We start from the raw sequence: 26,169 nt of genomic DNA on the forward strand, positions 1-26,169 counted from the left end.
CGTTTAAGGGTTGAAGAATAGCTGGCGCTTGAAACATCCAAGGAAATGACACTCGACGTTCTGTGCGCCCATTGAAACAAATGCTCACCACCGAAAAGGGTTGTTGACACCATGACTATGACATGTGTGAAATGTATCACTGATTCTGTAGGTAAATATAAAAACAACTTCTTGGAAACAGTACTGACACACGTAGAATTAATAGTAACTAACTATCGCTAACAGTAACTATTTCATAACACACTTCACTATCCTCGCCTGGTAACTTACGCGAAGGTTGATCACGTGTAGGCCAAGTACCATGAGTAACCGTTGGAACCGACATCCACGAAAAGCCATAGATGGAGTCCACAGGTGAGACAACACTCAGTACTATTAACTTGGAACCTCAGTCTACCCCCCGACCTGTCCCAGTTCCACCTCTGCTGTTAGTACTATTCCCTGCTGGTTTGAAAACCCGAGGGTAACATAATACACAGTGGTGAACCGATGTCTTTTTCCTGTCCTTACTTTTTTCCTGATGAGTGCCGATTCCATTGTCCGCTAAGTGTTCTTGGTTATGGCAGGCGAAAGAATCCGTAACATAAAAGGGCGATTAAAATCGGATCTCTCTTTCTTTCCGTCCAGATTACTCCGTAAGGTCACCGCCTTCTGATTTCTGTTTATGTATCACAGAAAATCTTTTATTTGTGCATAGTACAATGTTTGTAATTCCACCTATTACTATTCGCGGATCCAATTACCGTTGAGGGCGCTGCGAAATGTAAATAAACTTTGACGTTTGTCAGTACTCTTTTCGAGATTTGTACGGCCTAACAGAGTTTTTTTAGTAAATCAAGATATTTATCTAAATTATGGGAGGTGAATTGATTGACTTTTAGTTTCGTAAAGAAAGATCAAACTTTCTCTGGAAATACTTCATTTGAAAGGGATGAATTGTGGAATTAAATCGAGCGATGATATTGGTGATCCAATTCCTATTATTTCACAGATTCTTCCTTGATGTAAACCTAGATAATAATGTTGAGATAACATATACTGAGTTTGTGAAGGAGGTAGAAAATAAACATCTTGATAAGTAACGCGTTTATGTGGAAGTTTTAAAGTTTCTTTTTAAAATATTTTAATTCCATGTTATGATATAAGTATTCCTGATACTGAAATATCAAGATATGATTAAGCTCATGGAACAAGTTCTACAGATGAGAAAAAGCATTCATTTGGAAGTATGAAAATTATGAAATTGTATTTCTAAATCATCAATTGGATTTAGCAAAAACTCTCGCAAAGAAAAATCGTTTAACCTAACTCCTGGCAGTTGAAAGCACTGGTATAAATACCTGTTCCAATATTTTTTCTGAATTAATACTTCTATTCAGAAACCCAGACAATAATTCCAATATAACCTCCCCAAATAATAATTATAATACTTTGTTGGACAACGTGATATGAGAGAAAACATAAGAATCAAAACTTTCCAGTACTGACAAAGTAGTTTCGGAATTCAGTCGGCAGAGGGCGTCTAGATTTTTGGATTCGCCAATTGTACTGTAAGTTTCCCTTGACAGATCCTCGTTTGTGTCCCTGTAAATCGCTAGTATTTTAGAGTTGTGTATCTAATAAAGCCTTTTGTGATCCTTATTACGGAACAACGAATAGTATAAACTTCATCAGTTTATTCGTTAGAAAATTCAGTTAAATTAAAAATCAACAAAATTAATTAATTTAGTCCTCTTGGAAGGTGCCGGTTGCTTTTCGTCCGTATCTGGATTGACGTGTTGGGATGGCGTATCAGGGAACGTCGTTGAGGTCTTGTGCCCACAAGTCATTTACCATTTCGACATCGAACAGCTGTCTATCGTATATTGCCTACTTTGAAAACTCCCTAAGAATTTTTTTTCGAAAACTTGTTCTAGGATTAAAATCGGCAAAATTTAACCCTTAACCACTTATCCTACGTCTCAGAGACGGCACGACCTCATCCTATTCGTCAGATGACCTCTCCCTTTCAACTCATGCCATAGCCCTTCCACGTAATTTATCATTATTCTACTCTAACTTAGTACCCTAAAGTTGATTGTCGTATATATTCTAGTTTTCTAGATATTTCTATTGAAAGATCGATTGCCGTCTCTTAGACGTATAGTTAGCGTTAACGTAATAATAAAAAGACGAGACCTTCTCTGAGTCGTATCATTAGTGATTTGAAATAACGATAGATTGCCGAAATAGTTCGTCAAAAATTGTAAAAATATCTATAAAAATTTCGAAATACATTTGTTGAAGTGGTTTGATGAAGCTGGAAGTGATTCCAGTCGTAGGTCTCGTCGGTAACCACTCGCGATATTCTATAGACTCATCCATTTTTATTTATTTAGCCTATGGTCTACTCGAACATACCCAAAAGAGAGAGTGAACACAGGTATTTACAACACAATACCAGCACATACTTCACAATACAATCAGAATTATTGTCTTCATTATCACAGCTCCAGGCCTAACTGCTCGAGCCAGGAACGGTCAACTCGTTCATTTTATATAATAGTTATCCAGACAATTTGTAGAAAGAAAGATCTGATTTAATGAAAAAACTCTCTCAAAATCTAGTACCTATTACCACAATTAACAGAAGACGTCGAAAAATCCAAAGCTGGCATGAAAAATTACGACTCAGTATATTGGAAATACTAGGTAAAAAAGGGGCCGAAAATACCTGAAATTAGTATGGAAACATTGAAAAAAAAACGAAAGAATTGTTCTATTTGCTCTCATAAGAAGAAAAGAAGGAAGGCATATGTTTGTTATGAATGCCAGAACCCAATTTGCCTAGAGTGTGCAAAAAAAGTATGTTCGGAATGTGTAAAAATTCGTGATAAACAGGCATTGTCAGTTTTTTCAGAATACCTGTTTTTGATAAATTCTTGTGAATAGATTTCCGTCCAACTCTTATTGTATAAAGAAAAATAAAAAAATTACTTATTTATATAGTATTTCAATTGAATTTCAGTTTTTCAAAGAATCTTTGCCAAAATGTTGAATATTCCAGACTACATTGAAAAATTGTGATTTTCACTGAATATTGAACTTTTTTTGCATTTCTGAGCATAGGTTTCACCTCTAGAATAACAAAGGGAACATATAAACAGCTTATAAAGTTAAAACTGTGGAAACTTAAAAAAATATGTCCATCTATATGAAGCCGTCTGTGAGACGTATAGGTAGTCACAACGTTACATATTTGGTACGTTAGTAGTTAAGAAAATACATAACGATTTTTTCGCGGTTTTTACGATTTTTGACAAAGTTGCGTTCGACGCTCGAGGTGACAAACTTGGATTGTTCATTAGGCCAACATCATAAACAAGTCTGCAAAATATCAGAACTACCGGATTTGACTACCCCATACATTCAGGCGACAAAGTTTACTGGATTACTAGGGTAGGTTTGCTATTTTACCTTCAAAGATTAGTATAGCTAGCGCTCGACACATCGGAGAAAACGCCTTTCCACGCTGTTCAGACTTTGATAACTATGAAACTAAGCATCACAACATATTGAGTTTAGCAATGCACTTCCAAATACTGAAATTTGCCGGAATTCCTTTTTATAATCATCTACCTAACAAGTTCAAACTTTTGAATGATAGACAATTCAAGAAAAAATCAAACTGCTCTTGTGCCCTAAGAGTTTCTATGAGCCAAGAGAATTTATTTCCGATAAATAAATTTGATAATTGTATTCATATTAGATATTTGTTGTTTTCCTTTTCCACCTTTTCTTCATATCTGAAAGTACCAATGAAGTATTCTATACTAAAATACCTTCTTTTTGCGTTAAACCTATTTTATCGAACACACTAATTGTTCTTCAATTTGAAAAACTCTTAAACGCATGTAAAACTCGTGAAAATCAATCTGTAGTTGATAACTTACAATCCAAGAAGGGTTGCAGTTAATCCAGAACGCACATACGGACCTCACAAAAAATCATATGCCTACAAGAAATGAATTCCTTGTCATTTTTATTATTGAGCTATTAAGGGTCACGGAGACCATGTTGTACATGCGTGTGTGTGGGTGTGCGTTATACGCAAAAATACGCCTATCCATATGGTACGTACAGCCATGCAAAACATTTTATTCAAGTGTAATTTAGTTTTTGCTTGAATTTCGAACAGTGTAATAAGGGAATAGCCGATTGAGGTGAAATTCTCAGAGGTTCGTGGAGCTTTTTTTATCACATCAACATTGTTGATTAACACTAGGTTTCCTTCTTCGGTCGACCATTTTCATCTTTACCCTAAACACTACCTGTCTCGAAACCCTAACACATCACAAAACAATACTTTGAAAAAGTTAATAATCTATAGCAAAATTCAAATTCTCGATCATTAAGTCTTAAGTTGCTGAAACTATTATCTTTCATCTACACAATACTTTCACTATTGCCTTTTAGTTTCTTCCAATTCCTGAAGAAGGATTCAATAATACCTAATTGCTTATTGTACAAAGTATCTTTATAATTTATAATTAAAACAACCAAAAAATAATCCGAAGCACTAATTTGACAGTTTATTATACATGTGTAAGCAAGAATCACGTTGAAACACAGAATATCAACCTTCAAAATTCCATAGCCTACTATACTGGCGAATTTTTTGATAGCACGTTACATCGAATAGCGATCAGAAATCTTTCAAATCATATTGCGTTCAAAATGTTTACAACTAATACACCTGTGCAAGGAAAACGGTCAATACTCATTTATGAGAAACAATAATAGGAGCGTTTCAGCTTCATAAGACCTCATTAGTGTGCAAAAGCTTTTCATAACGCAGAACGCACCAAAAGGTAGGTTTAGTGGAACTGTCTGAGATCCATCGCAAAATTACGCTTTCTACCATTTCTTAGCTCAATGAAGATTGTTCCTTTAGGAATTTGCAATGTAATATAAGGAATTTTGAGGATTCACTCAACGTTCATCAAGATTGTCAAATAATAATAAGTCCCTTTTATTATGACATTAAGGCCCAGTTTCACAATATATGGTTAACCCAAAGTTATATAGTGACCAGGGGTTAAATCAAAAATTCTGTTTCACAAAGTGTGGTTTATCGTTTGACCTAAAGTAAACTTGTGGTTGACTTAACCCCGAAAATTTCCTGAGTTAACTATGAGTTGCCTGGACATAGAAGTTTCGTGGCGTATGCTTTTCTGCATAGATAACATACTTTGAGTTCTGTCAGAGGCAAGTCAGCATTTCTTCGAAATTACTGGTTAGGAAACGTTTCACATGTATTGGGTGTTTATTAGTTATTATTTACGATTATCGTGGACGATTATGATGTGAATTCTCATAGTAGTGATGAGGAAATAGTGAGGCCCAGAATATTTGGAGCTAGGAGGAATTATTTTGAGTAATATGTCGACCTGGATTCCTTCTGTAGAGTCAGAAACACAGTGGAAAGGAAGGCAGTTAGAATCGAAGAATCTCAGCTCCTTCAATGAGAATATTAAAAGTATAGATGCAATGATGATGATTAAGTCCACAGTTTTTTTACATAACATAACTTGTAATGAAAATGAAGGACAACCTCCTTCATGAGGAGAAGAAGAAGCCATGAATTCATATCAAAATGTTGCTGTGTCCCCTATAGGGGATCAAGAATTATTGTCAAATACTAGAACTAGAAGAACTAGACTGAATCTTATGGATAGTTATTATGCAAATATGTTGAATTAGAGTGGTGAAATTTGAATTTTTCAAATAGATCTCATCTAGCATCTCAATTCAAACTTAAATAAATAATCAATAAAAATAGGCTTTTGAAGAATTGCTGTGGAAAACACCTAGATAGATATAAACTATTTAAGGAACTTTAAGTTATGAATGCAAAACTCAATTTTGTTTGAATTTTTCAATAAAGTAATAATTTCTTTTGGTCCGGCACAGTTGCACTGTTTTTTCTTATTTTGCACAAGAAAAAACGAACGCTTCAGCTTCACTCAAATCAAAATCCAAACGAGAAATAACCTTTTGGCAATTATGAAACTCATATTGGCACAAAACATCAAACATTCGTACGGTGCTCATACGTTTTATTCGTTTTCTGTCATACTCATAACAATTTCTATATTCTTAAGTTCTTGTTTCACAGAAATACGAAATGTCAGTAATAAATAACCCAAAAGTAGATCTATCGTACACGAAAAACATTACCAACCCTCAGAAAAAAATTTTAACCGATGGTCAAAAAACCATCACTCATTTTTTTGTTGTGAAACAAGCATCTTTTTAAACCTTGGGTTAACTCAAAGGTAGTGGTTAATAAACCACCACAGGTTACCAATGATTGTGAAACTGAGCCTTAATAACAAAGCTCTATAGCCTCCTCTTGAACACTCTTTTCCCTTCTCACAAAAAGCCATTTATAAAAAACACGATTTTAACTTCCTGCAGTTTTCGTCATAATGTTCAACATATTACAATCCTCATCCCTTCTATTGGATCCATTTATAACGGTTCAGGCTACTCCAATTTACCCCGTTATCATTTCTTATTGGCTGGAGACCCATTAAAAAGAGTCGATTTTCTAGGAACAATTTCCTCCGAACTGAACGGAATAATTAAGTCATTTTGAATGAACGTGATTTGAATCGATAAAATTGAGTGGTTCTGCATAAACTCTGAGATTGGACAACCATTATTGAGTTCATAGGATATGAAGGCAGTAAAAATGTCGACAAATTAATCATATATACATCAATTCGATAAAAAAATAACTGCTATAGATGGAATCCAATCATTGAGATAGTGTTCACGATGAGGTACTTTTACCAGCGAATAAATAATCTTATCAGGCATATAAGTTTTATTTCTCAGGATAAGTAAAAATTCCCCGACTGAATCTCTCGTTGAAACTTATGAATATAGTCTGTTTTCGGAAAGTATGAAATGATGTTGTGAACGGCGCGGCGGATCATTCATCTAACACTGGCCACCTTGGAATCCGCACAACACCGAACGATTTCTGGAAGCTTATGTTTTTAACACTGTGCAACATTGCCGGTGCACTAGCGATAATAAACATTGGTTTTGGCTGTTTTCGATTAATTCTCATCTGTTACACTCACAATTCATTGGTTTTTGAAATCAGTGTTTTTGAGAAATACCAAGTATCAAATTGAAAATTCCTAAGAAAATATACCCAAATTTTATCAAATCAGGCTTGAGATTTATTTATTCATTCATTTATTTTACGCTTCGACATCTAGGTGATTAGCGGTTAGAGTTCGATTTGGTGTACAGTAGGGCGAGTCCGGGCGGTCAATTCTCGGGATCACTCGTTCGTTGAACGAATACGTCCATGAACGAGTGAAATCGAACGTATAGTTCGAACCGAGTCAATTCTCGAGCATATCTCCAACTACTCGTTCCGACGAAAGTGTACGTTCATTTCGAACGGAGAATAAACTTGGCATCGTAGCAAAATTCATCGAATAATCAGCGTTTAATCATAAACTCATATTAATAAGTCTATGCTTTTGATAATTCTGTGCTTATTTTGTGGTCGAATTCACAGAATTTGAATTTTGAAAATACGTCAAATCAAACTCTTCAGAGTTGGTTTTGTTTGATTAAAATCAGTTTTGTAGTGAATAAAGATTTTCTTTTCTTGTTTGAATATGGAAAAAAGAAACAAACCAATGTCGGTCGAACAAAAAGATATATTAATAGAGTTTATATGCTCCCATCCTGAAATAAAGCAGAAATTCTCGTCCACTAGACAAGACTACATAGCTTTGTGGAAAGAACTTACAAATATATTGAATGGAACTCCAGGTGCAAAAGAAGACTGGAAAGAGTGGAGGAAGGTATATAAAATACATCCTTGCTGACTATTTTTATATAATCTTAATGTAATTCTTTAAGAGTTGGCACGACATTCAGTCAAGGACGAAAACTAAAAAGGCGCAAATTAATGCCTATTCCTCGAAAACGGGTGGTGGACCTGCAATGGTAGATCTTTCAGAGGCAGATGAAAAAATTGTAAGCATCATTGGGGATACTACCATAAGAGGCTTATTGGGAGTAGTAGAACCACAGGCGCAGGAAATTGTGTTGGAACATGATGAAAAAGTGGAGAGTGAACAAAAACAAAAGGACACCAGCCCTCTTAATGCACCTCTGAAGAAAGACATTCTTTCTAGTGATAATCTAGGAAATGTTGAAGCTCACGCTGGAAAAAAATTGGAAAAAAGAGAAATTTTGCTACGCAGCGTTTGGATAAAGCTGTGGAACAGAATACTCAAACAATAGATCTACTGAAACAAAAAATTCGAATTAAAGAAGAATATTTCAAAAAAAAACTTCTGATTATGGAACGAGATGTCGCAGCAAAAGAAAAAATAGCATCGGAACTAAGTGAAATGAAAGGGATACTTTTGGAAAAAATGTGCAATAAACCCCAGAATGGTTTCTCATCTGTGTCCTTGAATGTTGTTCTATATTTCATTATTAATATATGTTACTTACTCTTAGTTTCGTTTAAATGAAAATATCAAAATTATAATATTTATTCTTGTTAATTCACATTTTGAAAATAATTCATAACTATATTCCTGATTCTTCTCCCCTCTACTAATTCAGGGTTGACTCTTGCCATGCCGCCTGCTCCCCCCGCGTCATTTTCATTGTCAATAGCATATATTCCATAATCTATAGTATATCCAAATCCAAGAGGCCAGCGGTAAACATTGCAGCATGAAGTGATCACGCGTCAAGAACGTGATAACGCAGAGGTGTACTAATAAATTGAATTCCGAGAGCGTTATATTTTAAAACTTTTTGAGTGTTCCAGTTCCGGTGAAAAATGTGTATGCTTATCTACGAGTCTGAGTAATGAACAATTAATCTAAAGTTCCCACTTTAATAAATACTATGTATATAAATGTGTAACAATATTTTTTTTGTAAAAGTGACTACCCCGTAGTGTCGTCAGAAGATGCAGAACTTTCCTCTAAGTTGACGATGACTGGTGTTATATCATCCATAATATTATCCAGTTTCCACATGTCTACCTCAACTTTTTGTTTGACATGTTTCACGCACTTTCTCCATCTTTCGGAAGTAACCCGTGAGAGAGCCTCTTGAAAAAGATTTTGGACGTCAGCCATTTTAAATGTGGTGTTTTTATCTGCCACAAAATTCTTGACATCGGCCCAAATCAATTCAATAGGGTTCAGTTCGCAGTGGTAGGGCGGTAATCTAAGTACAGTAATATTTTGGGCCTTTGCGGTTTCATCCACAATGTATCTTTCAAAGTTTTCTTTGTTCTGCCTGACTATCTGCAACTATTGCGCTTTTATGAGGTCAGGGGTGAAATCAATATTTTTCTCCCTCAACCATTGTTGGATATCACTCTTTCTGAATTGTGAATTAGGAATTTTTTCTATTTTAATTGAATGGTAAGGAGCATTATCTAAAACTACTATAGAATTTTCCTCCAATTTAGGAACTATACCCTCGACCACTTTTCGAAGGACTGACCATCCATTTCTTCATGGTAGTCACCAGTTTTTTTGGATTGGAAAGTCCAGAGTCCTCCAGTTAAAAAACCAGTGTCACTGCCAATATGACACACTATAATTCTTTGCCCTTTGCCTGGAAAAATATATTCACTTCATTTGAAAAACAATGTTGAAATTGTTTTCCACCAAAAAGGTACTTACATCAAGTTTCACAAAACTTTGATTGCTCGATCAACGATTTGGCATTCGATTTCCCGAAGGAAATCATTGAAACTTTCATATTTACGAATATATTGGAGGAGTAGCAGTTGAGAATCATCAAATGGGCGTGTATAGATAATTATTTGGTGAAAGAATGATATTCAGAATGCTTATGACCAACTCATCGACTGAAAACTAATTGACGTTCATCCGTCACTCGATCGTTGATTCTCTGATCAAGCTTTATGAAACCAAAGGGTTAAACTCAAAATTCAAGACCTTCCCAGACGGATTTTTAATCCAGTAGATAATCCAGCAAGTAACGCTTGCCGAGAAGATGTAACTGTTTCATCGGTCCACACTTTGGATTTAGTATGACCGGTATTTACCCAAGTTTCATCCAAGCAGTAAATCTTCCTGTTTTCATCACGGAAGGTCCTAATTTTCGTGAGATAGTTTCTTCTCCAACATTTAATGTCGTCACGGTTCATTAAAAAACTGTTGCGTTGGCGACGTCCATATTTGAAATTAAGTTTTTTCAATATTATAGAGAAGGTACTCTTCTTAAAATTTGGCAAGTTCGAGTCTTCATTATCTATTTTTAATACTTTCTCTATAGTCGGGTGTTCATTTCTGAAGAAAAACTCGTGAACTTTTCGCCGTATTACATTTTTATCGAAATCTGATAAGGACTCCCATTTGGTGTTCCGATTTTGATTTGTTGCCGGCTGTGATAGAACACCGGAATTTATGTATTCGGAAATAATTCTCCTAACACTTCGAGCTCCAATGCCAACTCTCTGCAACTCGGAGTTCTACGTCCTTTAAACACATTCCTGCATTTTGAATAATCTCAATTTTATAAGTATTCAAAATCATATCTTTTATCTCGGCACTGAAGTGTCGTTTCAGACGTCTCTTTTTTGGAGGACTTAAGTCAACACGCGATTCCTCAGCAGTATCAGTACTTGACATTATCTTAAATGCTTGTAACTTGAATAACTTGCTACAACTATAAACCAATTTACGAAAGAAAAAGCAATGAATGATCTCTGCAGTTCTGCACAACAATTCGCATACAATCAATGAATCAAACGTAATGCGGTACTGCATTACTCCCACCTGCAAACATGGCGTTCCTGATGCTTTGACCAATAAGAGGAGTACCTTAAATAAGATCACGCGTTAGTCAGTTTGTTTACGCTGGCCTCTCGGATTTGGATAGACTATAGATCTAAAAGATCATCCTCTATTTCTGGATCTGGTTCTGGCATATTGTTTTCAACACATATGTTGTGTAGTACAACACAGGCATTGATTAGTTTTCCTGCCTTTTCCGGTGTATAATGCAGCACCCTGTGTTTCAATAAGCATCTGAAGCGCATCTTTAGTACCCCATTACACCTCTCAATCAAACAGCGAGTTTTCTTCAGGTGTTGATTAAATTCATATTGGGGAGTACCTGGTTCAGGATTACTATCAAATGGAGTCAAAAGCCAGGATCTCAATGGATATCCAGAGTCACCTTAAAAATAATTTTGAATGAAGTAAACAAACACAATTATAAAAAAAAACTCATGACGGTGGTGTTTTCTGTTTCACCTAGTAAATAGAAAGATCTTCTTGTTCGCAAATAAAGATTACGAACTAATTGTTTGTTTCTCTTCATAAACTTTTTAGGGTTTTCACTCCCAATCTCTGAAACAAAATCAATTAAAAATGAAATCAACGATTTGCTCCTACGTAAATTCTTGCACTAATTTGTCAGGAGCAAATTAACTAGAAAAAATTGTTGCCTGACAATGAACTCAAAATAAATAACGTTGAAATTATAATTCTAAGTTGTAACGTTTCTAAGTTGTAACGTTTTCGGTAATTGTTTATTAGACTCCTTCATCAGACGAAAAATCTATTTTTTTTTAAATCTTCTGAATTGTGGCTTTTGTTTGACATTAATTGTCAATCGATATCTAATTGTTTGTTCAAACCATGTTCAAACGGAATAGGAAACTCTAACGATTTGTCAAAATCAGTTGAGCGTTCGCTGTCGTGGGGCACACAAGCTTTTCCCTCCATTGATTCACATGCTGTTTCGGTCGAGTATTGTGTTTTGTGCATGTTTTTGGAAAAAATTTTCTTCCCTACTTTAGGTTAGAGTGATTAGACTATAACTTTCTAAGAAATGCCTCTTTAACTTATAATAAAAAGCTTTGTGTGCCCCACGGTAATGAAGGGTCAGCTGATTTTGACAAATCATTAGAGTACTCTATAAACGTATAAACCAAAGATTAAAGAGTAGAAAGATAGGAAACGAAGCGACTAGAGTGATGCGAGCGCCATCTGTGTTTCAAATGTGTTTTTAAGGCCCTAAGACTGGTTAAAATTTTAATTCGAGGGACATATGAAATTTTGCGAGATGTCAGAGTCATATGGCCATTTTGATCAAACAGGTTTTGAATGTTTTGATTCTCGTATCCATAGACAACCTCGTATCGCCTTTTGTTTTTCAAGCCCGTTCTAGTTGCTGATTATTGAAATTTGTGTCTAATTTCTTGGCGAAAACCTCAAAATATCGTTCGAAAATTATTGTATAGTGAAGAACTGTGGATCAAATAAAACGAATTTTACTAAGGAAAATGGGAATGTAAGTATTAAAACTGGTAACATGTGACTCGGTCATTCATTGATTTCTACTTTCAGTGCTACGAAGTGGATAAAATTTTCAGGGCGTAGAGGCCTGCAAACACTACTGACTACACCATGTGCAATGAACATTTTACTGCAAGTCGATTGAGAACTGTTCATCCACGTAAATTGTTGTATGCAGGAAGCATCCCTCGCATGAAGGGCTCATTTAGGGGAAATTATGACTTTTATACGTCCATTCAAAGATTCTCAATTGCCTTCAATATATTCAGAAATGCAAAAGTTTTATGGATTTCGATTTGGGAATCGGGTGATTGTCAAATTGTCGTTTGGAAAGTCAAAGTCAAAGTTTTATGAAACCTTCTGTGAGTGTTTTATTCATTCGTCAATCTGTATATTTTGCCATAGAAAGACCATACCATGAAGAAATCATAAAAAAGCATGAAGAAATTATACTGACGGGCTTGAATACAGGTCTTGTATACCTCTGTAAGGTTTTTTCAATTGTGGTTCTGAAAATTTTGTAAATAATATGTAAGTAACGGAAATGTGTATCCTATGACGGTAAATTGTTTATATCAATTTCTAATATAAATTGTACAAATTTAATTTGTAAATTTTTTTTAGATTGCAAATAAAAATTTATCACATCCAACAGAGTATTCCATTTATACCAATCGATTCCAAACAATGTTCAGATGAAAACTAACATCCTTAACAAGGATGTTTGTTTTCCGATCTCAACAAGGTCAATATTGAAATTCAATACAAGGAATAGAATTCGAATTTCGCGCCCCTCAATTATAAAACAGAAAACTGTTATTAAACAGTTTTTCTGTATTGATAATACGATTTCAGCGCCATCTCATTGTCAAATGTGTTTTCACTGGCCAAAATGTAGTCGGTTTTTAGTACTAGCGATATGAGGGCGTTTCCTATCTTTCTACTCTATAATCTTTGGTATAAACATATTATCCGATAAATGATCGAATGGATTTTTTCTAAATTGGTCATAATAATGTCTCTCCCGACCTTCTTGCACAAACCTTTCGGCTTCACTCATAATATTATGAATACTTTCTAAAACAAGATCCTCTAAATTCATTTTTCAAGAAATCACAAATATCAATGAATAACTAATACACGAACGTCAAAATATATGTGCTTAAGTCATCGAGCGTATGATACAGATCACTCGTTGTCGAACTAATGTTTGAACGATGATTTTAAACGAATAGTTCATAGACTAGTTCCCCGAGAATTGCAATTTCCAAAAATCTACGCTCATGACGTCACGAACATATACGTCCAACGAACGAGTGATCCCGAGAATTGACACCCGGGAGACCTGCACAGATAGGAGACTTGAACTACCTCAAATATTTCAATTCAAATTTTGCGCTACCGGTATCGTAAATATCGACATACTCGTAACAAGGCACAACTGGTGGGGGCTCCATTTTGGCCGCTATCAGAACAGTCCAGGAGTGAGAGGGTTTAAGGTGATTTTTTTGTTATAGAAAGTAAGAAATTGAATAATTTTTGTTTGTTATACACTGTCTGAAAAGTTTAATAGGTGCGTGGTGTTATTTAGTTTTATTGCTTCCATTGATTAATATTGTTTTACAAATGACGAGCCTTTTTGATAATAGTTATCAAAGTTTCAAGAAAACATCTGTTGAATTGACTAAGTGCGGGAGACTTGAGACTTGACCCTCAGGAGTCATAATCAGTGGTCCAAGTTTCCTGCACAGAGCTAAGATAATAGTTTACTTCAAAAAAAGTGAATTAAATTACAGAAATAAATATAAAAAATATACAGAGTTTTAAAAAAGTGAAAAACATCTCGGAAATAAGTGAGAGTGACTCTGAAATAGAAAATATGTATTTCATACGCTGATACATCTGATGATGAAAACCTTCACCTAGACTATCGTTAGTCATTGAAAATTGTTTTCTTTCAATGTTTTTCCTGATAAACACACTTTTGGTCAAGTCTCTCTCGTCCCCTGTTCAACTCCCCAATGGGTTAGAGAGACCAGAGACAGGAGCCAATTTTCGGTTCCTAAAAAAATAATTGCTGTACTCAAAATGTTCATCTCACCATCACTTTACTACTACTTATCTAACATTACCTATTTGGGCATGATATCTTCAAGCAAAAAAGAGAGTTGAGAGTTGCTATCCTTTACAGATACAACTTAAGTGGCTTTAGAGTGAAAAGGGGTTCAACTCTCCCGGACTTCCCATATGTTCAGTTTTGAGTATTTTATACATGTTATGGTATCATCTAATATATAAAATTCTCGTGTCATAGTTTTCGTTACCATACTCCTCCGAAACGGCTTGACCGATTTTGATGAAATTTTTTGTGCTTATCCGGTATCTATGAGAATCGGCCAACATCTATTATTCATCCCCCTAAATGTTAGGGGTAGTCCACCCCTAAATTTTTTTTTGTATTTTTTAGACAAAATTTTTAATTTCTATTTTTTTATGATACAACATACAAAAATACATACAATCCTCAATTTTCACCCTTCTACGATCAACCCTTATTTTTTAATAGCCATTTTAGTAATTTAATCATTTTTCCTCTCCGGTCGAAAACTGATCAATCATCATTTAATTAGTTATCCCCGCCAGATGTCTACAGGTGTCACTTCTGACCCAGTAAACAGCACGAACGAACGAACGAACGCTAGATGGACTAACAAAAAATATTGTTCACGCTATAACATTAAGAGATTGATATTGTTTAATAGTGTTACTGTCGTAATTGTTTAATTAATGATATATAATTTTAAGGAATAAATTATAATAACTTAAAAATAATGTTTGCCTTTTGTTATTTTTATATTCCCTCATCGTTCACAGCGCTCCATGATTATTTCACGCATATACCACATTCTTACATACATACACTAAAAATTACTAGGAAATTATTTATATGGCAAAACAACGTTTGCCGGGTCAGCTAGTATTGTTTATAATTCTACAGTTTGAATTTTGAAATTGATTTCTTTAATGAAAGATATGGTATTGGTGCAAGACTGGGAACTGGTGTTGAGGGCTTCTTCCATATTGGTGCTGACAATATATAGTCTTCTTTGGACCTCGAATAGTTCGCATTTTTCAATAATATGACGTGTGGTGAGTTATGAGTTACACATTTGGCACCATGGAGGAGATTCTCTCTTAATCAGGTATTGGTATGTTTCTCTTGTATGGCCAATTCTAAGTTTCCTAAGGATTACAAGGTTTTGCCCTTGATCCAACAATATCCTTGGAGATAAGCATTTGAATTGGTTTTTCGAAAAATGCACACTACACATTGTGAACCGTTTCGAATCACCCTTGTCCAATTCTATATCTGTATGCCCAGAGAATTCGATCCATTTTTTGGCACAGAAAAATAATCGACTTTTTAATAATACAAGGACAAATATAAAGTTCAAAAGAGTGGTTAGTGAGTGAAATAGGTGAATATTAGGCAGATACGCTGTTTTTCAATATTTTAGTATATTCTCATATGCATAGGTATATGTCATTGAAAGATGAAAGAATTTTGGAGAAGACTTTGCAGGATAGAAATGGAAAGTGAGTACATAAAGTCAAAGTATAGACATATCCATCACAAATATCTGAAACAGGTATTTAAATTGATAATCACTGACACAACCAAGTCCATCAATACACTTTTTGTAAACCCTTCAAAATCAAATGAAAGTATACAAAGTGAAAAAAAAAATTATTATGATAGGTATTGTCGGTCGAAAGGTGTTTCTATTCAGGAATGTACAGGATGGACATAATTCGGTGTCACTAATCTCCTCATTTCGCTATCTCAAAATTTGTTTATATAGAAAAACAGTATTATCATCCCAGGTTGTTGTATCTTTGAGCACTCTAAGGATGCATATTTTTTTAAATATTATACCATAAAAGTATGTCGACCGTTGTGAAAAACTTCACTCGTGTATATATAATTAAAATATTGTTGGCAAATCATTCAGGTTTTAGTTCATTACTTGAAATAATAATTATCAACAATTTACATAAATCATCTGACAATCCTTGTTTTATTTTGCATAGAAAAGTAAGAAGATCTGTCTTAGAAATGTGCCTTGATTTAGTTTCGTCTTCGGGAACTGGCAAACACTGTCTAAACAAATCAAGAAATTCGTATTTTGTAATTGGACAAAGGGCTTTGAATTCCTCATCAGTAAAATCCTTGTCGAGATTTGAATTCCGTTCATTCTAATGTTTTTCTTGGTGTATCGTATAAACCAACAAGGAGAGGACGAGGTATAAGAGGATCCTCATTCATGTGGTGTCTGCAACCAAATTCTAGCATTCTCACTAATATATATGTCATGTGCTATGAAAATTTTCACTTTGCACTTCAGTGTTAACCTGCAAAGATCACCACCGTCTTCATTGCAAATGAAGCACGCATGACTTGGAGTTTGACGCAAAGTATTTAATTTAACTGGTACTGTAGAATCATCATTTATGTCGTTGATTTCTTCAGTTATCTCTTTCAAACAATTAATGCACAATCTCGTTAATTGGGTTACTTCAACTACCGGTAATTCTAATACTTCACGCTTCAAAACAGCCAGATTTCTTTTATCGACATCATCTTCTCTATCTATTCGTCTGAGGTTATTTAATGGAAACTCATGATCACATAGAAAACATGCATATCTATTTCGCGCATTCGTTGCTGTCTTTTCACATTAACTTTCTATAACTTTATAACAATAATGGTCACAACGATTAAAAAAAACTAACTGAAAACTACTTCTGTCACCAGGAAGAAAGTTCACTGAGCCAACTTCAAATAGCTTATCAATCAAAATTTCGCCATCCTGTGATCTCCAGCGCGGCTATTGGCAAAAACATGAACTACCTATTTACATGTACATATTTTAGAGGACAAATAATCTGTGGTCTCAAAGCAGCGATCGTACTTCTTCTCTCTACTCTCCATAGTTCTGTGACAAAACCACAAATATAATGAAGAAATCACGAAAAAACGCGTGCCTGATGATGAAACATTCCTTGAAAACTCAATATAAACTATAAAAGATAAAATATAAACTATTGAAGAATTATTGATATCTCGGGTAGCTATGGCAAATCAAATTCAAGTTGGTAAAAAGTAAATGATATTCAGACGCATAACACCCGCCGATTTGAAAATCCGCAAATGTTATGATCTGAATTCAACTAGCTATCCACCATTACTGAGGGTGCCGAAAGAAAGACCGTCTCCTCAAGGAAGATGATGATCTTCCATCGTCTAATTCGTGATAGATCAGATGAATTAGGATATTTCACTTGAGATAATGAGATAGCTTTTTCAGACTGAAAATCTAATGAATTATACTAAAAAAATATAAAAAACACGTTTTACTATGGAATCAAAGTGAAAAATAGAAAATAATGTCAAATCCACATTTCAATTCCACCAACGGATATTCAGTAGGTATATGTCAGAAATATTCATGAATGAAAGGCAACGCCATATTCCACATTTTGTACCGCATCATTGGTCTCACTCCCAGAAGCTTTCAAAAAGGAGGCTGTAATTTTTTTTTTGTCCACGTTCATACGAATGAATATTCAACCAATTATCTGGAATATGATTCATGTGAAGCGTGGGTCCACGAGAATAAACCGTTAAATTTCACTCCATATATCCATATGTATTTCAACGATATAGAGCGTACATAAACATTTATTTCTGAGTAAACAGTAATTTGTTCCATACTCTGGTAGAATTTCATGAAAATTCTCTTTCGACATCAGTACACAAAAGGGGAAACTGGTTAGATCATGAATAATGAATACTTTTGAAAATGTTCAATATTGTTTAACTCATTGAAAACAAACAAAATTGTCAATGACATGAGAAGAATTAATATTATTTTGATAATATAAATATTTTAAATACTGAGGAATTCACGGCATCATTATACTTAGTGCAGATTGTTTGAAAGAAAATCGATTTTTCAAGCTGTCAAAATCATAAAATTTTCACAAGGCGGTTGTTTTTTATATAACTGAGTTGAAAAGTCGTTAGAAGTCACACCTATATCTTATCACACCTATATCTTATAATGTAAGAATTCATATATATTTCCCAAATTCCCAAATCTGAGTAAATTGCGTATCCTCATATACAGTGCGCGTCAAAATTATGGAACAAATTAATTTTCTCAGAAGAAAAATATTTGGTGAATAGGTCAATTTTGTTTTACTTTTACCAAATTTGTATGCATTTTGAAGGATTTTTGTTGCACCCTGTGCCATCCCCATCAACCCTCGAAATTTTTGGAATAGGGAAAGTGGGTAATGTGGTACTTTTTTGGCAAGGTCTATGTATCTTCTTTACAGGCGTGCAGAAATTTTCAAGAAAAAGTTCAAAGAGGTTTTCAGTATGTGCACTTTGTCATGGCTCATTTACATTCAGAAGATGGTACCTGATGAAATTTGTCACCGAATGAAAGTCGACCATTACAGTTTCAATCATGCACTACTTCAACCCCTTTCAACTCCCTCACGTGAAAAATTAGAATGTGTAAAACACTGCGCTTCAGGTATGATCTTATATTACGTAGGTATGTTATTAGTACGTTTCTACTGAAGTTGAAATGTTTCGATAAAATGTTTCAATTCTCCGGGTGGTACTTCAATGCCAAAATAAATTTCCAATGTCACTCCATTTCTTCTCCATTAAAGGGTTCGATTGAAAACCAAAAATCGACGATTTTGGACTTAGAATAGTTCTAATATCATGCGACGGTTTGTACGGTGTTTGAAGGGTTAATTCAGAACTTTTTTCTACGCTTTTTAGTGAACACTACTCTGTGGTAATGGCTTCTATGCATGAAAGATACATACGTTTCCTGTCACAACGATCTCACGGCTTGACAATGAATGTCAATTTCGATAAGTAAATTCTATTATTCGGGAATTTTGCAGTAAATCGGTTAGAGTGTGATGAAAATTGTGGATCAATACAAGATAACTTTATAAAATGCGTCCAGTGCAAAACTTGCCTCGGAACAAGGCTTCAATGTTAGTAATCGAAACAATTTTCAATTCGTCAATTATGGATGGAAATGCGGATTTGAAGAGAACGCGTGGAGTATTGCAATTGCTGGTAAGGTAAAAATATTTTGATTGTAAGTTATGGTGGCACGTATTGGATTGATTCGTTGAAATATTAAATGTTATGAGGATTTGGAGCCATAAGTATAGATACTTTGCGTTTGATTTCGAAAAACTGCTGCTTCGCATCGTCGATATTTTATGAGGGAATTAAGCATTGAACTCGGAACCAGATATTCATAATCCAAGGCTAGCTTTATTAGTCCGAGTGCTGGCGACAAAAATCAGCAAGAGTTTTGTTATGGTCAATAATTAAATATGCTTTAGTATTGAAGGTGTACATGAGTCAGCACCCACTCGCAAGATCAAGTAGTGAAACACCCGGCAGTGGCGCATTGAAATATGTAAAATTACAACATGCTCTATAAGAGTTTTGTAATGATTGAAAATTGGCACTATACACTAGCTTACAGTACCAAAAAACGTAAGAAAGGGGTCAGACCGCATTCTTGTGGAACATAGCGAGTCAGCACGCCACATAAGTTGCTACTATAACGATGCAGGTGCAAGAGTTTTGTAATGGCTGAAAATTCATTTACTGCTTAATTTTAATATACAATTTAAGAAGAAAATAGTCAGACTACAGATTAATGGAACGGAGCTGGTCAGCAGTCGCTCAAAGTCCGGATATCCAAGTAGCGCGGATACTCGTTGATATATGTTTATTTACTTATTCATGGTAAAAAAAATACCAACATGTTGTACATTATATTGAATAATATATTTATATATACAGCGTGTCCCACAAATGCCGCAGCGGACGATATAACGGTAGCGGTCAAAGTTTGGCAAAATTTTTTGATGCAAACTTGAATAACTCCAAGAATAGCACAACCTAAAAATATTTTCGAATATATCAGGGGTCCCACAAAAGGGGAATGGAGGTTGACTTTGATTTTCCAAATAGGACACACTATATTCCGTAGTGTTTTTCAATTCTATGAAACTTCCTGCATGCTCTTGTATACTTTTGACATATTTTCCTTCAACAGTTTTCGAAATATTTGTTATTTTGCCAAAAAAAATGATATAGGCTGTAGTTATTTAATTATAATTCACTAACCCTCGCAGATACTAATAACAGCTTTACATGGATTTAAAGACAAGATTTCAAAGAATCGTAGCCAGCTATAACAAAGCATCTCCAGCATATGAAGTGTCCACAAAAAGAATTTCAGATCGATTTATTTTCATTTTTTCAAATAAAATGCATATGATTGTTTACATCATTAAAATAACTATGCATTTGACAAAAGTGAAGTGAAATGAATAGTTATTTCAATGATGAAAAAAATCATATGCATTGCATTTGAAAAAATAAAGATAAATCGATTTGAAATTCGTTATGTTGATAGTCTTTTTGTGGAGCCTTCATAGGCTGGAGATGCTTTATTGAGCAGGCCTGGATTCTTTCAATCCATGTTAAGCTGTTATTAGTATGTGCGAGGGTTCGTGAATTATAAACAATTAACTACACAGCCTCTATCATTTTTTTTTCGCAAAATAACAAATATTTCGAAAACTGTTGAAGGAAAGTATGTGAAAAGTATACAAGAGTCTGCAGGAAGTTACATAGAATTGAAAAACACTGCTAAATATAGTGCGTCAGATTTGAAAAATTGAAGTCAACATCCATTTCTCTTTTGTGGGACCCCTGATATATTCAAAAATATTTTTAGGTTGTGCTATTCTTGGAGTTATTCAAGTTTGCATCAAAAAATTTTGCCAAACTTTGGCCGCTACCGTTATATCGTCCTCTGCGGCACTAGTGGGACAGCCTGTATATATAAATATATTATCCAATATAATGTACAAGATGTTGGTATTTTTTGTACCATAAATAAATAAATAAAAATATCACCGAGTACCCGCGACAGGTGTTTTTCCGTCCAGGAAAATACCTATTTTATATATTCTGATGAGATGTGTTCAATAATATCAATAATATATTTCAAATTTAGAAAATCATTGTTGCAAAAGTTAGGCCACATTGCATTGAACTTCCAATCTCAAGGCAAGCTGAGTTCAACAAAACTGGTTCCAATTACTGGAAACCATTGATTCAAAAATCACATCACGAAAACTGATTTTACCTTCACTCACCTGAAGATGTAATTGTATTACCGAAACACGTGTAATGGTTTCAAAAATCCATTTGTTAAAATCATATAATATGTTTTAATATTTAATTCAGTTCAAATTTTTTGGAGATTATTAAGGAAGCAGTTAAATCGAAATGCCTCAAAAAAATTAACTTTTACAAAGCCTACATTCGGTACAGAATTGTGGATTTTCAAAAATTTCACACTATAATAATCAGTCGATACAAGCAAGACTAGAGTGTGAAAAAACTACAGACTTTTCAGTTAATAAATAAAGGATAATTAATCCTATGACGTAATCTATTAGGTAACGTCCTTGATTAAATATGATGAGTTTGTTTTACAGGAATAAGACTCAATAGAAATGAAGCGACAAAGTTGAACTAACGACGGCTTAGTCCATATATTATGATTTGGACTTTATCAAGGCTACAGAGAAAAACAAAAATAGTTATCAGTCAAAGAACAACAAATAATATGTGTGAATAAAATTACAACAGTGATGTAAACTCACAGAACTTCTGAGGGGGAGATACTTCGGTACCTTTTTCTTCTTCTTCATCCATTGTCGGATATAGGCCTCTTCCAGGTTTTTCCACGCTATAAGATCCCTTACCAATCTCATCCACCTTCCTCCGCCACTGTTCTGATGTCATCGATCCACCTCTTTTTAGGTCTGCCTACCCTTCTTGTTGTCCCTCTTGGTCACCATAGTATCACCTTCTGGGTCCATCTGTCCGGCTCCTGTCTCGCCACATGGCCGATCCATTGCCATTTTAGGCTTTCTACTCTCTCTACAACATCTATTACCTTGGTTCTATCAGGTATCTGGCTATTTCGGATTTTGTCTCTCAAGGTGATTCCCAGCATTATTTTCTGCATGGCTCTTTGGGCAACTCTCAGTTGTTCTGCTGCTTTTTGGTTTCCAAGCCATAGGTAAAAACAGGTAGTATGCAGCTGTCGTGGGCTTTTCTCTTTAGGGTACCTCTTGAAAAGGAGGTACTTCGGTACCTAGCTAATGATAATTATAATATTTGTTGTGCTCTGACTTATAACCATTTTTGTCTTTCTCTGTAGCCTTGATAAAGTACAAATATATGGACGAAACATCAGTTTCAACTTCATTTCTACCAATTCCTACTCCGGTGTATCAAACTCAGCATAATTAACGTTTTTGTCTTACTTCAAGCTGTCCGTGAGGACCCCACAACAAGTACTCGTCAAATCGGATCTACATTGAGGATTCATCATTCTACAGTACACAGAGTACTCAAAAAAATTACATCCATATCATTTGAAAAAGGTGCAGGATCTGTAAACTATGGATGTTGAGGCGAGACTAACATTCTCTTCAATCCGAGCTATCACAGTGTAGGTCTATTTTGGTGAAGCACTCGGTATTTATAACGCATCATGAGGGTATCCTTGGCGATCACACTCGTTCGATCGACCAACATTATTCTGAGATCAAAGCTTGCACTTCTCAAGTTCACCACTTAACTGAATCACACAAGGGCCTTAGGGACGCTTTGGATTCTAAAATTTCGGATATTGTATTTTCAATGTCGACCCCCAACACGGTAAGTATGTGGATCCGGCCCTTCAACCTTCTGAAATGCTCGAACGCTTGCGTAGATTTCACAATATATTGATACGTGGGATTTTCGAATCAGATGAAACCACATTTTCCGAGGTACTCGACTATATAGCTTCGGGTGGCAATTTCCAACTCATTTTCATGTCCAGAAATGGAAATCCAGCTGCAAACCGACCAAGCATGATCAAGGTGTCATTCAACAACCCATTGGTAGTTTCGAGGATACTCAAGAATAGAAGGGCTATCCCGAGTTTACCTGATAGCGCAGGTACTGATGGCGATGACGACCAATCGCCTGTGCAGGTCAAGAAGCTCAATGATCTACGTATTGAAATCAAACGCAGGTGGAGTGCAGGTAAATCCAATCTCCGGAAAACAATTACCAATGTCTCAGATTATAGGAACTCGAAAAACTAAATGATCAACGCGAGTGACCTATTTTTTATACTAATACGCGATCTTTGATGTCCAAACACTCTGAACTGTTAGCTTTTGCCGAACTGTATCATCCAACATTTGTTCTGATTGTTGGATCTTGGCTAGACCTTGGTATCCCCGACTCACTTGTGGCTATACCTGGCTATTCAATTTATAGGCAGGACAGCACCCTAACCGTTGGTCATGCTAACGTATGTGTTTACATTTCTAACAAAGTTTCCTACTCATTCTCTTTTACGATATCGAAGCTTGACTCACCGGGGTTGATAATATGTTCATTGATATTTTACAGGGTAAATCATTGGTGCATTTATAGACCACGTCCCTGTCAATTTGATGCGGCAGTGGACTCACATTTGGGTGGTCTTTCCCATAGTAAACGAAATCTGTTTATAGCCGGTGATTTCAATATGCCCGATATTCAATGGCCCCTTTCATCCAGACTTTGCAATTCTGTATCTAGTGCTTACATAGATACCATTCAAAATAACAACTTGTACCAACTTATCGATTTTCCAACGCTATTCTGTAACTCGCAAACCCCTTCTCTCTTGAATCTAATAGTAACCAACGATACAGACCTCGTGTCCATAATCGACCGGTGTCCACCTGTGGGAAAATCTGAGCACACTGTTTTGATGTCCACTCTCGATCCAAAATTTCAAACGGCATCCAGAAAATACTGGAAAACCATGAAGATAACAAACTACCCTCTTCTTAACCGAATTCTTGGGGAGATCGACTGGAGCACATTTTTGAGGCCGACTGATGATGTTGAAGAGTGTTGGTCCGTGTTCACATCAATCCTCCAGAACCTGATTGACGAGTGCTCGTATGACAGGATTTATTATTCAGGTGCCATTGAAGCCACGGATTGTTCAAAACATTCTCAAGTTGATAAGTCACACAAAAAACGATATGGCAGCGTTATACATGTCATAAACAGCAGAACGATTATAATAATTACCGACGTTTTTCTAATTCCCTTTCATCTCTCATCAAAAACGCCAAAAAGTATTACGAATCTAAATTAGTTCGATCGAAGGATCACAAAAAAATTTTCAAGTATGTGAGGGCAACCCTTAATTCAAAAGTTGACATACCGCTCGTCTTCAACAGCAGCGGTCAACCGTGTTCAAGTCCTGAAGAGTCTGCGAATGTGCTGGCCGACTGTAGAATCAGGTGATGATCCTACGGTAGTAATTGTATGAGATGGAGGAAGGTGTTTTTTTGTATGAAAGGGAAAAGTTTGCGATTCCACTGATAACCTTTTATTAAACAAACCTTTTATTAAACAAGCTAATTGCGGACTCTCGTTGTTACACAAAGAGTCGTAGTTTATATACACCATTAATTGAAAACAGTAAACAATAGTTGACAATGTGATTCATGGTGCCGACCTTGCTTAATTGCGTATTCTTTGATTCCTTTTGTGATAGACTTTTCGTACTCTGGCCGCTCCTTACGGTTGCTCGGGCGCCAGTGGGGCAATCAGTCAAACCCCACGTCTCTCGCAGAATCCCCAAAGAATTGGAGAGCCCGGGTAGACTTGAGTATCAGTGGAGAAGGCGCCAGAAAGAGTACTTACCTCTTCTAACTAAACTCTTAGATGAAACTGATTTGATAAATAAACTCTCACTGGCAAAATAATTGGCAACAAAAATAAATGTTCAACTATTTATTTCTATTAAAATAAACTGTACACAAAAGAAAATAGACAGGTACACTAAATCGTGGACGTCAACGGCTGTGTCTGGTCGGCGCAGGACGGCTGGCAAACTTTCACTTCAGGAAAATGGACGGTTTCGGAAATATACGGAAGTAAGTCAAGTCTCAATTAAACTAAGTGCAAAGAAACATGCACGGTTTCGGAAAAATATTTCAACTAAGGCAAGACACAATTGAATGAAAAGTACGAACGGTTTTAAAAATAATAATAAACGGAATTCAGTCAGGTCAAAATTTAAAAACACCAGTTCACCGGGGTACGCCCCCTATCTCTGTCTCGGTGGTTCGTCTATGATCCGGTGTCCTTCGGTCTCTCTCTCTCTCTCTCTCTCTCTCTCTCTCGGTGACCTCAAGCTGACTGGCTGTCAAATAGCGGCCACAGAGTCCGGCGGTGAGGGTATTTGACGGTTATGGAATCCCAACTCTATGCTCGGCGAATCTAACCTATAACTATAATTCAAACGGTTGGAAATCGGGATGAAACAGTCAAATATTCAGGAATCGGAAAAATCAGGGGGGCCCAACGTCCTCCTGGGACCCAAATGCTACCCTACGGTAACGGAAAGCAATATACAGCAGGAAATGGTTAGCTCACGGTTTTCAGCCAAGCACAAGTCTAGAGAGAATATTATTCCATAAAGGTGCAATGAAGCGGTAATAATTTCAAATATCACTTGCCTTACAAATTCCTTTGTGTCTCGTAAGTACGGTTTTCACTTGACAATCACCTCACTCGTTCAACTCT

At 35.5% G+C, this 26,169-nt stretch overlaps 1 protein-coding gene across 2 annotated transcripts in view; it reads left to right on the forward strand.

The window, feature by feature from the left end:
• Positions 1-26,169, forward strand: part of LOC123318891 (calexcitin-2) — a 148,716-nt gene that overhangs the window by 40,927 nt on the left and 81,620 nt on the right. Inside the window, exon 1 of one of the 2 annotated variants that reach the window (XM_044905665.1) lies at positions 19,304-19,551. The exons of the other annotated variant lie outside the window; for it this stretch is intronic. Within the exon in view, the coding sequence (XP_044761600.1) occupies positions 19,426-19,551 (126 nt within the window). The 5' untranslated portion in view covers positions 19,304-19,425. Of the gene's footprint in view, positions 1-19,303; positions 19,552-26,169 lie in introns of those variants that run through there. 2 annotated transcript variants of the gene reach the window in all.

This window comes from Coccinella septempunctata, chromosome 8 (genome assembly GCF_907165205.1).
Source record: "Coccinella septempunctata chromosome 8, icCocSept1.1, whole genome shotgun sequence".
Classification (NCBI taxonomy): domain Eukaryota; kingdom Metazoa; phylum Arthropoda; class Insecta; order Coleoptera; family Coccinellidae; genus Coccinella; species Coccinella septempunctata.